The sequence below is a fragment of the Pundamilia nyererei genome, unplaced genomic scaffold, assembly GCF_000239375.1.
Source record: "Pundamilia nyererei isolate P.nyererei 1_Seehausen unplaced genomic scaffold, PunNye1.0 scaffold00010, whole genome shotgun sequence".
NCBI lineage: Eukaryota > Metazoa > Chordata > Actinopteri > Cichliformes > Cichlidae > Pundamilia > Pundamilia nyererei.
In genome coordinates this window covers 4,178,737-4,192,295 of record NW_005187411.1, presented here as the reverse complement: position 1 = coordinate 4,192,295, position 13,559 = coordinate 4,178,737, and the positions used below count along the sequence as shown (strand labels likewise).

Genomic DNA, 13,559 nt, shown 5'->3' with positions numbered 1-13,559 from the left:
ATTTTATTCAATTTGTTCGTCGTCTTATCCTTAGCTGACCAAAATTTTGAGACTTTTTGTATTTATTATGTGTTTTATAGTCAAATAGTTTCAATAAAAGCATTTATTGTAGAACTGAATAAAGACTATTTATTATTACAACATTAGTTCGTGTTGCTGAAATCTCTGCATGGAGTTAAGACCTCTGATTCCCTTTAGGAAACATAAATAATGTGAAAGTCACAACCACAAGCAAAGTCTTTAAATATATAGATTACAGATATTACATTGTGTCAGTCTTGAACGCACCTGCGTCTGCCTTAGAAAATTGTATAAAATTCTCTGAATGACTTCCTGTTCAAGTGCAATCCTCTGTCAAGTGTTATGGGTCATGTTAAAATTCATATATGGAAAGCCAAAAGATGTCAGCGCGTGTGCTTCCATATGTGCTGACAACATGAGTGCCCCTTTCTGCATACGTGAAGTACACTAGAATAGCATCACTTGCGCTCGCTGTCATGACTTATTGAACTATGAAAGCAAAGACTTGTTCTCCTGCAGGAAGGCGGCAGAGGAAGGGCAGGGAGATGGTGAGGAGATCAAACAGCAGCGAGCTGCAGCGCAACCTTAAAACATGAGGAGGAAGTGATGCGAAACGACACCCTCTTGTCCACATTGATCCGCGCTGTTTAATGCTTTCCCACATCTCCGAGTGCCTCGAGAGGTTGTTGGATTTCAATTTTGATGTCATCATAATGTTTTCTGGCCGTGACTCTAATCTCTCATTAGATTTCAAGGTAACACCTCACAACAGGGAGAAAACTGCAAGTCATCTGCCACAATATAAACATGGCAAAACACAAATGAAAGGACCAGCATGGCTCATCTTTACTAAGAACTGCATTAAAGCTCTTACTCAAAGACAAATATTTGAAAGCCTTTATTACACAGCGCCTCTGAATGAGAACAAATACTAGAGCAACAAACTTTGTTTTCATTTTATGCTGGCAGATCTTCAGCATTTTTTATGTAGCTCTGCAAGCCAGATTCTACAATTCAGATGACTCTATGCGGCCATAAGATGGGGAAACCATGTGACACACGAACAGGACATACTGAAGAAACAGACTGAATGTGGCAGAAAACAGGCCCACCCATGCACAGTTAAACAAGATTAAGTTTGTTCAGCAGAATTGAATTTATAATGAGTGATCATCAGCTTTGCTGCATTAATATCAGCTGCAGATGAAGCTTTTCTTAAAGCCCCAGAAGGAAAGCAGACTTCTCACTCTTCCTTTCAACTGCATGGGTGTGCCTTTCTAAACAAAGACAACCACAGCATCGAGCGGCCCAAGACTATGATCAAAATATAAACCTATGATTATTTTCAGCATACATAGACATATAACTGAACCGGCAACCTTGCTTTCAGGTATTCACATAATCCCCAAAAAAATTATCCAGGGTCATTTATCCAAAAGGTATTTATGAATTCAAAATCATGTCTGTTGCTCCTGATTTCTGCTGCTTATTCACATTAATGGGTCAGGCATCATGGGAGTAAGTGCTATGCACTGCATTAACATACTTTACCAGCCAAATAGGAATCCACACAGAATAATCCATCACTTAACTGATATGTGAAAGGTTAAAGTGAAGCAGTGTCAAAAAAAATTAGAAGTTTCCCACCACCACCCTCAATATGCAAAATGCCTATCTTCACAAATGATTTCTCTTTGTATTAAATACTAAATCAGGTCTTTTGTAAATAAAAACAAGCTTCTTTTTTTTTTTAAACTTTTTTCTAAATTGGCATTTCTCCTCATCATGGCTTCATTGAATTAGAATTTTTTTAATGTATTTAGATAATGGAAATATTTTTTACAACTATGCCTTTTATGTAGAACAATTTCTCACCACTTTTTCTTTTTTTGTTCAATAAAACTGGCATTTTTTTCCTCTCCATCCCGATTCAAATGAAAAAAGTCCCATTTTCACATCCTCATAATGCCTGTGAGTCACAGAGAGCTTATTATTTGAAGGATTCTTGTTTCAGAAGTTCATATAAGAAAATAGACACATAAACAAAAGTTGTCAGTGACCGGAGGTGCTGCAGCTCACAGCCTGCAACATCTGAAGCGCGTGAGTTTGTGAAAAGCTTTTTTGAAGTCCTCGTTTGACATGGTGTATATGATCGGGTTGATGAGGGAATTGAGATATCCCAGCCAGGTGAAAAAGTCAAATAACTCGGGGTTAAAACATGTGTCACATGTTGCCACCAGCAACGTGTAGATGAAAAACGGAAGCCAGCAAATAATATAAGCGCCGAGGATTATCCCCAGAGTCTTCGTCGCTTTTCGTTCTCTTGCTGCTGAAATTCTCTTTTTCTCCAAAACCGCATCGGACAACGTCACTTTCACCTGGTTCTCGCTCGTTGAAGAGCCGGTGTCGCTGGACGGAGCGTCGTGTCTCCCGCACTGCAGAGAGCTAGTGGACGCCGCGGACCCAGGGGAGTTGGAGACCAGGTGAGCCGATGTTAGTCTCTTCCCAACCTTCTTCGGGGACTGCTTCAGGATCCTTTTCCGAGCCTCCACGTATATCCGTCCGTAGAGGACAATGAGGAGCAAGGTTGGGATGTAGAAAGCCCCAAAAGTGGAGTAAATGGTGTAGAAAATGTGATCTGTGTTGACGCTACAGCTTGTTAATTCATCCGCTTTCACCTGTCTCCAGAAGAGAGGCGGGAGGGAGATGGAGATGGCGATGACCCAGGCTGTGGCCACCATCCCTGCCGCTCTTCCCGTTGTGCGCTTTTTAGAGTACTCCACTGCGTCAGTGATGGCCCAGTACCTATCCAAAGCGATTACGCACAGATGGAGGATGGACGCAGTGCAACACGTTATGTCCGAGGAGAGCCAGATGTCGCAAACTATTTGTCCGAGCGTCCAGGTGTGGATCACGGTGTACAGGACGCAGATGGGCATCACTAGGATAGACACCAGCAGGTCAGTGACGGCCAGAGAGGCGATCAGAAAGTTTGCGGGAGTTTGCAGCTTCTTCGACTGGGAAATCGTTGCGATGACAAAGGCATTGGATAAAGTGGTGGCGAGTGTGATAATCGAGAGAATCACAGCCAAGCTGATCTGATAGGCGACACTCTCTGCGCTCTCATCCACAATGGATGAATTTGTAGTAAAACTGTCGTTTGTGGTGTTGACCCGCTGAGTTGGCTCGACTTGACCCGAGAGCTCCATAACTTTTAGTCACTTTTATCATATTTTATTTGCACCCTCTGATGTCTGGCATTGAATGAGCTTTCTCTCGTCGTTAGCGTTGCCTCATCCGTGCCATGCGTTCAGAGTAGTGGCACAGTGGAAACAGGAAAAACTCACTCTTTTCTTCTTCATTTTTTCATCTTACATCAGATTTTAATGCGCAGATGTTGAAATATGGAGGCAAGTATCCATTCATCGCAGAAATGAAAACTTCTCCGGGTTTTAGCCATGAAAAGAAAACTTCCTAACTGTGGAAGCACGCAACAAATAAAAACTATTATGCATAAATGTTGAGCAGTGCGCCCTGATAACCCAACATCTGGGAGGATGTCACAGATAATCCACATGTAGGGCAGAGGTTCTCGAGAGCTATGCCTTTGCAGGCCCCTTGTGGTTGAATGCTGAGCCAACCCCGAGTCTCGATTTTATACAGACTCTGACATCAAACAAGCGCCACCGATCACAGCTCTCTCTCTCTCTCTCTCTGAAGAGTAGACTGCCTTCTGGGTCATAGTGCCCAGTGTTTCCCATTTGCCACATACCCTTCTAGATATATATAAAGAAACATCTTGGATTACAAAAGACAAAATGTGCTGTTGTCACCACACCAACTTTTAACATCCAACTTTGTAAAGCATACAACTATAGGTAATTAATGAACCATTAGAAGTATGAATAAATCTTAAGTCATTAGTATTGAATGTTAATAATTCAATGCGCCAAGTCAGTTAGTGTGCAAAATGCTCTCATTTAACCAACCATATTGGAGTTTTATGCACTGGTTACATTTGAAGTTGTCCATCTTTGTTTAGGGACACAACTTCTAAAACAACTTTGATCAAACATGATATTGATGTAGATGATCCAAAATCCAATTCAACAAAGATTTTAAGTAAGTCCGATTCTTACCCATGGCCTCGCCTTGGAGACCATATTGACCAAGCTGGTGCACCGCAGTATAAGAGGAAGTCTGATCTATTAAAGGAGTACTGCCAAGTCCCATTAAGTCCTTATAGACTGTAAGCATATACCTTCATGGGATTTGGTGCCAAATGCACTGGCTACATTTCAGTGACTTTTAAATATGGTTATTAATGAGCTGCAACGTTGTGCTGATTTTTTGGATGATATGCTGGTATATAGTAGTGCCTAGAAAGATCATCTTGACCACATTTGTGTTTTGTGTTTTTACAAATAGCTGAAGGAAATTTGACTGTAAACCTTGCAAAATAACATAACATGTCATCTCTTGGTAAGGTTGTGAGCCAAAGTCACGTGAGACCTGTTGATGCCAAGGTGTTAGCCATCAAGTAGTTCCCTGTTTCTAGCACTATAAAGGAGCTTGTAGTTTGTTATTAGCATTATTTTTCCAACAAGGTTTTGACTGTGGCATCATCTTTTGACTGATTTGCTAAAAGCCAGCAAAAAGAGCAAAATTGACTTTGTCTACTTTACAGCCCGCTTCTGTTAGCATCAAATCACTGTTGTGCTGTGCTTCTGTTTTGTTTGCACCCCACTTGGATGGACCATTTAAACTGCATGCGGATGAGGCACTCATCCAAGCTGACAAACAAGACCTTGAATGTCCGGTTACAGCTTTCCCCCCCAAGAAGTTCCATTTTTACCAGCTGAATTATTCAACCACAGAACATTTTTTTAATTATTATTTTATTCAGCCTCTGAGTATCCTGATTTTGCTTCTCAATCAAATAGCTTCAAAAACCATGTTTTTAAAGTGCTGTATAAATAAAGGTATCTGCACACTGTTTTCTAGTATTTACGAGGACTTGTCACATCAAGTATTTACGCTGATTTTTCACATTGTGGCGATGCTAATTTTCAATTCATGGATGCAAGATGAAGGGTGAAGAGTTCACACACATTAAGCACTTCCTCTTTTGACACTTCTGGTGTGTGAAAGCAGCTGTCATTGATATTGGCACAGAGTCACTGCTGCATGTGAGGCTGTGAACTTCATGCTCTCATTTAGTGCATCATATCAGAGCTTTTCAGTCAGGTCTGGAAATACATAAACTGTACTTTAACACACACACACACACACACACACACACACACACACACACACACACACACACACACACACGAGAGCACTGTTAAGTTTCCAAACTGAGAAACTACAATAACTCAAAGCAATGACTCTGCTGTTATATATTCCTTTCTCATCTCAAACTGATGTCACATTCACCCTTCTACACTATTATACATTTTCCTCATCAGAAACTTTTAATTGAAATTGACTTAAGTTCTGCTGGCTGGGTTTCCGATTCACATTAGACCACCTTCATCTGCAGTTCTCAGGTGGTTTTGTTAGGAGAAGTTCTGGGCCAATATTGTAGTGCAAATAAAGCTTGTGGCATTTTCTTTTTACTACTTTTCCCTAAAACTCATAGACGACGTAACACAACTGATCATGTCTCAGATATTAAAGTGGCATTTTTATGTGAATTAAGTTTAGCAATTAAACCTCTAAACAATATTTAAGTACTTATTTATTTCATATAATAAGGAGGTATTTCATGTGCTAAAATTTCCATTTCTGCTTACTAAGATTGTATGATTGCCTAGAAAGTGACTCATCAGTCACTTTATAAAATAAAAAGTTCAGCTGCAAGATAACACAAATATCTAACAATCACGTGGCAGCATCTCAGTGCATTTAGGCATGGAGAAATGAGACGACCTGCTGAAGTTCAAGCTGAGCAATAGAATAGGAAAGGGCAGTGAGTTAACCCCTTAGCAGTCCAATTAGTCCCCTAAACCATCCAATGTACCGTGGGCGGTACGTCCAACTGCTAACAGGTTAACTGATTAAGCGACTAAATGATTAGGTGTGGCATGATTATTTGTGCCAGTCTAGCTGATCTACTGGGATTTTCCCACACAGTCTGCCCTAAGGTTTACAGAGAATGGTCCAGAAAAGAAAAAATGTCTAGTGGGCAGCAGTTCTCTGGAGGAAATGGTTTGTTAATGCCTGAGGTCAGAGGAGACTGGTCAGACTGCTTCAAGCTGATAGGAAGTTAACAGTGACTTAAATACCCACTCCATACAATAAGGTATGCTTAATGGCATCTCTGAACACTCATCATGTCAGTCTCTGAAGTGGGTGGATTACAACAGCAGAAAACCAAAAGAGCAAAATCTCTTAGGAATGTTTCCAACACCTTGAAGAATGTATCTGATGACGAATTAAAGCAGTTAGGAAGGAAAGAGCTGACCGTTTAAGACATGAGCAAAAACAAGTCTAAAGTCTTTGGCCAACGTCATAACATGCATGTAGTGCAAGCCTGGCTCTGCCTGGGGTTTGAATCAAAGATGTTCTTGCTGAGACACAACAGATCATGTATATGAGATGACTGTATAACATTCTAGTTTTGCCGTCGTGTGTGTATTTAAACTCACAAAATGTATTTTTGCACCAGCGCTCCTAGGTCAGTAGGTTGTTCCACTGCACCACACGTGTAGCAAGCTGAGAGAACAAAACAAAAAGCATCTCCACTTAGTGGCTTCGTTACCTAGTTACAGCATTAAGCAGTAAATGCAAATGCTAATGCGGCGCAAGCAATAAATCACTAGCCATTAACCTTGTTAAATATGCAGATTTACCTCCCATCAGAATAAACTATTTCTACAGGGGTAAACACAAATTTTTTTAAGCTTGAGTAATCAATGCAAATCCATCGAGTGTCCTGAAAAATACCAAAACAAGAAGTTTTCCACCATCCTTGAAGGTGTGCAAAAATGTAAATAAAAAATAATCTTTTCAATGTCATAAAAAAGGGTCAAGAACGAGCAAAAGCATTTGTGTCAGACACCTGAGCTACATTTAGAGTTTCGTATACCGTGACGGTGTCTCACTGAGGTGGAGATAAAGTGTGTATTTGTCTGAATTTACAGGAATTTTGACAACTGATGTATGACGGGGAAAAAAAATAATTATTATTTTTTTGTTGTTGTAATAAAATCTTAATGAGCTTGTAGCAATGTGAGTTTAGTTCTGGGGAGACTGAACATTACCTATCGCTGTTTTTTTTTACTCCTAAGGCATGCAAACACACCTCTGACACCTTTTCAAACCAAATTCGCAATTTGCATTATTGTGATCCTGATAATTGCTTTTAGTGTTCTTTTTTTTTTCATTCAGGGAGAGCTGACTGCATCTGTTAGAGAAAGCCTTTATTTAATTTGCAACAGTGTTGTGATTTCTGGTGTCTAACACTTGAATTCCCCTACAGTACAAGCACTGACAAGCAGCAGGCATTCCTCTGTGTTTGAGCTCTGTAAAGAGTAATCTCAGGCAGCACTCAGTCCAAAACAGACCCTCCTGTGAGTTCATGATTGTACCCCTTCACTGACCATGACAGACTGGCACTGCTAATGCACAGGAACTGGACACAACCCAGCCAGTGTTGTCACTGTTTACACAAAACATGCAGTCTCGTTTTTGCTTTTTTGTGTTTTTCACATACTCACTTTTACCCAAAAATGTGGAGAACTATGTTACCACCAGCTGAGGTGAGGTTGGATCAACCCTCTGGTGAGACTGCAAGCTCTGACTGTGAGATTTATGTAAGGACACTTGGAAATGCTCTATTAAATAAGCAGAAAACACACAGGTGCGCTCAAAACTTGTATTTGAACAATGTTACCAGAATCATAAAGCGGTGTATTGTTTGTTTCCTGGTTGATTTTTCTGTGTTAAAAGCCTCCCTGTGGCCCACTTTGAGTGCAGCAGCAGTAGCAGCATGGGGGGATTTCTATGACTCTGTTTGTGTTATCTCCTCTCATCTCTAAACGCATGGTAGCACAGCACATCAGAAAGCCACCTATAAGCTCACAATGGAACTGAAAGTCCTATTTTTAGTCAGTTGATAAAGTATCCACTGTGCGTTAAAGCTGATCATTATAGAACATGCATGTGGTATACTGTAAGTTCTACTTTTCTTAAATATATATATATATAGACAGAGATACTGAGAGGAGTGAGAGTTCAAAAAGGTAGAGTTTTCTGGGCAGGAAATCAATCAAAGCAGGGAAACAAACCTGATGGAATGAGCAGGAACCAGGAGAAATGGGCAGAATCAAAAATCATTAGGAGGCTTAGAGGTATAACCAAACCAGGGTGCACACTGTGCCATTGTAGGTTGGTCCAGACCAGTGTGGAGAACAAACACATCAAAGAACCAAGCCAATATCTTTGGTAATGGCTCCAAAATTGTGGATAGGCTTAAAGTTACCCAGTTTAACCTGGAACAAACTTCCAACTTTTTCAGAAATTCAGGAAATAACTGCTGCTGTGTCACACAGTGTGTCCCACAGCCAACAATAACAGGAATATAGCTTGAAATGTTGCCAATTTGTAATCATTGCTATCCATCTGATGGCCTTTAGATAGAATGCGGGTTCAGGGCTCCTCTTATCCAGAAGCTCTGTTTCTGTTATACTGACTGCCTACTGTGGTATGAAGGAGGGGGAGTTTTATCAGATTTTTCAAGGATGTGTTGATTTTAAGCAGTTAGAGAGTGGGTACATTCTCTTAATATACCAACATTTGTTTCCCCACTGTTAACCTATTGCAATTTAATTCAATTTCACTTCAGTTTTATCTATATAGTGACAGATCCCATCATAGATCGTAGTTGCCTTAAGGTGTGTTATATTGTGAGGTAAACATCATACAATAATGCAGAAAAACCCTAACAATCAAATTATCACCTAAAAGTAGGCACTTGGCAAGAGCAGGAAGGAAAAACTCCCTTTTAACAGGAAGAAACCTCCAGCAGAACCAGACTCAGGAAGGGGCGGGGCCATCTGCCACAACCAATTGCAGGTGAGGGGAGGGAGACACAACAAAAGACTGAAATTGTCTTTTAAATGAGAAACATTTTCTTCCACTTATCCAATCCAGAGGGCTAGAGCTTATCCCAGCTGTTGTTGGGCAAAAGGTGAAGTACTCCCTGGACAGATAGCCAAATATTTACTTAATTGTTATTTCCTGGAGTGGGCCAGGATACTGAGTACATCCTTTAGGTCATGGTGGTGAAGCCCACTGAGGCTGTGATGCCAGGAGCCCTGCTGGAGCGGGGCTGCAGAATTGTTTCCTTGGCTGTTTATCTTTAAGATGGAGAAACCTAGTTATTTATTTAGTTATTTTTCTCCAGTTTAACTCTTTACCTTAGCTTGAGTTTGCCTTTAGTTTGACCAACTAATATTCACTGTAACTATGCTGAACAAAACTCCAGCTGTTAAGAAAAAGGGGAATAAAAGAGAGTTTGACTGTTGAACTGTTTAAAAGCTTTTTATTCCTCAGCCATCCTTAACAGACAAAAACCCAAATGAAATTAGCTGGTGGTTAAATGTGTGACACAAAATGTCTATACCAACAGAGATTTAAAAGAAAATCTAGTTGAGTTATTGCAGCAGGAGTGTAGTCTGTGTGATGTCCTTCATGACTGTGTCAAGGAGATGCAACATGGATACAAATAATGAACGAATTAAAGCTGTGCAGGGACTCGGTAGATTGTATCATCGTCTACATTCATCAAACCTGGTGTCATACCCAAGTTTATTATGTTCATTCAGTAAAGTGCTGCTTGCAATGAACTTGCGGTCACACAAACACCTTTACAGCTGAATGTTTCTCTTAGAAAGATGACCTTGCACAGAGAGAGACAGAGAAAGCCAGCAACACAGTTTTTGACTTTCGGCTGGTGACTGTGGCTCCATCCACACATACATGGGTATTTTTTAAGCCAGATTTTCTTCTTCAGCATTGCGTAAGTATTCTAAAGGCCTCACATAATCAATTTTTGAAACAATATATGAGAGAAGTTGTTTTTTTTTTTCATGGGTTTACCTCAGTTTAACTGATTGAACGGTGATACATCCTGACTAGCCAGTTTAAAAATCAACCTCCTGCTGACTAGTACATTTAAGAGAGAATAGCCTTTTTATTGTCATTGTACATGTACAATGAAATTATGGGAGTATGGAATCAGCTATTTTTTAAAAAAGTCATCTCAAGTCACCAACTTTATCAAACTAACATTTTCTGGTTGGTAGGTACTTTTTGGGTTTGTTTTGTTCTCACTGAAAACAGCTTCCTTCCTCATTTCCTTTCAGAAATGAGTGATCCATCACATACACCCAGAAATGCAAAACAATGGTGTGAAAGACTAAACTGCTCTGAATGGTTGGGGAGGAAAACACAGATTAGTGCAGCTTTAATTGAAATGCTGCAAAAGTAATTAAGAGCAGGCTGTTCTGTCGACCTGCTAAAGACACTTAATTTCACTCTTACATAGTTGCACTTTCTCCATCAAGTCCATCAAGAGCACTTTTTGAGGCAACCGTTTAGTTATTGTGGTCAATTCTTTTTATTCGTGATTAATGACAGCTGTAGCAGCCGAGGCCAAATGGGGCAAACCCGAACCAGGGCAGATCCCTTGTTGTCGTGAGTGTCAACCCTCCCTCTCCACCTACCCGAAATTACTGCTGCGGGGAACTGCTCCTTCTTATCCAAGTGTTTATGACATGAGACACAAGAGAAGTGACCAAGCTGAGCAGCTAGGTCAGCCACGTTTGGAAACTGGAACCTTAAATAATCCCCAACTGCTGAAGTAAATATACATAGAAGAGCTATTGTATTAAGACCTGATATGCACCGAAGTGCTACATGAATAATACTGAAGTAACCTGAAATCTATTTCCATAAGATAGTTCATCATAAAATGTGGATGACTGAATGTAGTGTAAAGCGCTTTGGGGTCCTTAGGGACTAGAAAAGCGCTATACAAATGCAGGCCATTTACCATTTATTTACCATAAAATGCATATTTTTATACATTTGTACAAACAAAAAATACTTATTTTTCTTATTCTTAGAGATTATGTAACAGATTTATTTGTTATATTGGAATCACATTAGAGTTTCTACTACTCCAAAGAGCATGGCAAAGGAAAAAGGAAGCATCTATATATACAGCACAATCTTATGGATTGAGTCTGCATCATAAATGACAGAAAAAACAATTAAATATTGCAGAAATAATAATATAATAAAATGATGTGTGCAAGAGTGAAATCTGATGACTTCTTTCACTGCTTTATATGATCTGAAGGCTGGACTGGAGTACAATGAGAAACTCAAATATAGGACACATGTTGAGCGGCAGAGTGCGTCCCACTGCAGCGTGCTCCAGTCGGGTCTGATGGGATATGGTGCCTTCTGCTCTGCCAATCGGCTCTCGAAGGTCTCCATCTAAAAATGTATTGGGAGAGGTACTATTTACAACTGGAGGCTCGCTAGGCACAACCTTTCCAAATCTGATGATCATATGAAGGCGTGATCGCCACCGTGTAGGGGATTGTGCCACTTTTTAGAGGGATGTGTCCCATTTTTTAGGAGACCCTCGCTGTGCAGATTCTGTAGGTCGCTGAAGTGAAGCATTTCAGCATGCGACTGAGGCAAAAGAGGAAAGAACGTCAGCTCTAAATACACTGTGTAAATCACTTTTTTTATTCCCTTGGAGGAAAATATGACAGGAAAAGAGCTAAGTGGTGATGATAACTGTTGACTGCTAAGGCTGGTGTTACTGCGGTCAGACTCATTTTAGCTGAAGTGGAAGCAGACAAATCCATTTAAAAACTGAAGGTCCAGATAGGGAATTCACTTTGACCAGTAACTGGTTTTATCAGCCCTTTTAAAAGCTGGAACCAGTCCATACTTTTAGCAGGAAAGGTAAGATGCATTTAGAAGTGGTAAAGATTCTGCAGTAAGATGCAGAATAGTATGCACAATGCACATCGTTCTCTTTCATGCCACTACAGTGTCACAGATGGCCTCATTTTAAAATGAAAGGAGGGCTAGCTTGGGAGACAGACTGCAAACATTTTTAAGGGCATGCCGCTCAGAGATATGTGGAGAAGAATAAGACCTTATAATGTAAGTATGTGAGGTGAGATTTACTGGATTTACTGCCTCCTGGAGGTATAGGCTGTCTGATTTTGAGTGTGTATGTTTGCTTACACGCTCTATGTGTGAGGCTTGTGTGGTGAAAGAGACGTGGGGTGACAGCATGAAGAGGTGAGCAGCCTAATCCTCTGTGGGCAGACAAGTGCTAATAGCACACATCAGTGCTGGTGCGGGTGAAGCCTCGGGGAGTGTTAAAACGAGAGGTTATTGAGCAGGACAGACACAGGGTTCATGTTTGGAACAAGCATGGCTAAAATTGCATCAGCTTATCAGCAGTATCTAAAAATCAAGGCTTGGAGAAACGTGCTAGAAATGCAGGATATGTGAACTGGAGCTACACATTTCAGGAACAATGTGCATGAGACTGCATGAACAAAACACTTTTCTGCTCATTTCCAGTGAAGACTCACTTTCATCAAAGAGTATTTGCCCACTCTGAGCTCCAGATCCTGAAAGTTTGCTTGTCATTAAAAAATAAATGATAATTACAAAATTTTTTTATCAGCGATAGATAGATAGATAGATAGATAGATAGATAGATAGATAGATAGATAGATAGATAGATAGATAGATAGATAGATAGATAGATAGATAGAGTCACGGTGCTCGTTCTAACTCATTACTTTTAAATGTTTTTGTCCTTATTTGTCCACTAAGGGGAGCTGGTGGGTGAAGGGCATGTAAGAAATGTGATTTCTTTCACTGCTTTGTATGATCTGAAGGCTGGACTGGATGGAGTACAATGAGAAACTTAAATATAGGACACATGTTGAGCGACATTCAATAGTCAGAATATACAGTTTGCAGTTTGCATAATGTAAGAAGTCATTCACTGCTGGAAAACACTTTAAACAATAGAGTGTGGTTAGTTATGTCATGTTGTGTTATGTGATGTACAAAAGTACTGGATAAAAAACATACTGAAGTCAGTACTACAGAACACAAGAATAATGTTGTACATGTACAACATTATTCTTCTGTGTACTGGAATGACAGCATGCAGCTTGTGTCTTTGCATTGATGCTGTATGTGACAGCCTGACCCAGTCAAGGATAATGTTAAAAAACAAGATAATATAGATTTAAAAGTTGATAACTTGACATTGTTTCACCTGGACAGACACACACACGCTGCAAACTTTCTAAGCTGTTGTGTTCTGCTAATCAGTACTCAAGTCTAATAAAACGACAAAAGACAAAACGACAGTTTATAAAGTTTACAGTTTATAAAACTTACAGAACGCTTTCTCTCACTAATTTTCTATGTCGGAATTTCCTGGACTTTTTCCTCCCTCTGTACTAAGCCGACGCCTCCTT

The 13,559-nt window shown here is 40.1% G+C and overlaps 1 protein-coding gene across 1 annotated transcript; it reads right to left on the bottom strand.

Moving 5' to 3' along the window:
• Positions 1-1,278: 1,278 nt before the first annotated feature.
• Positions 1,279-3,631, bottom strand: htr1b (5-hydroxytryptamine (serotonin) receptor 1B). Its single transcript, XM_005723896.1, has one exon. The coding sequence runs from the start codon at positions 3,228-3,230 to the stop codon at positions 2,097-2,099; it is 1,134 nt and encodes a 377-aa protein (XP_005723953.1). The 5' UTR covers positions 3,231-3,631; the 3' UTR covers positions 1,279-2,096.
• Positions 3,632-13,559: the final 9,928 nt, after the last annotated feature.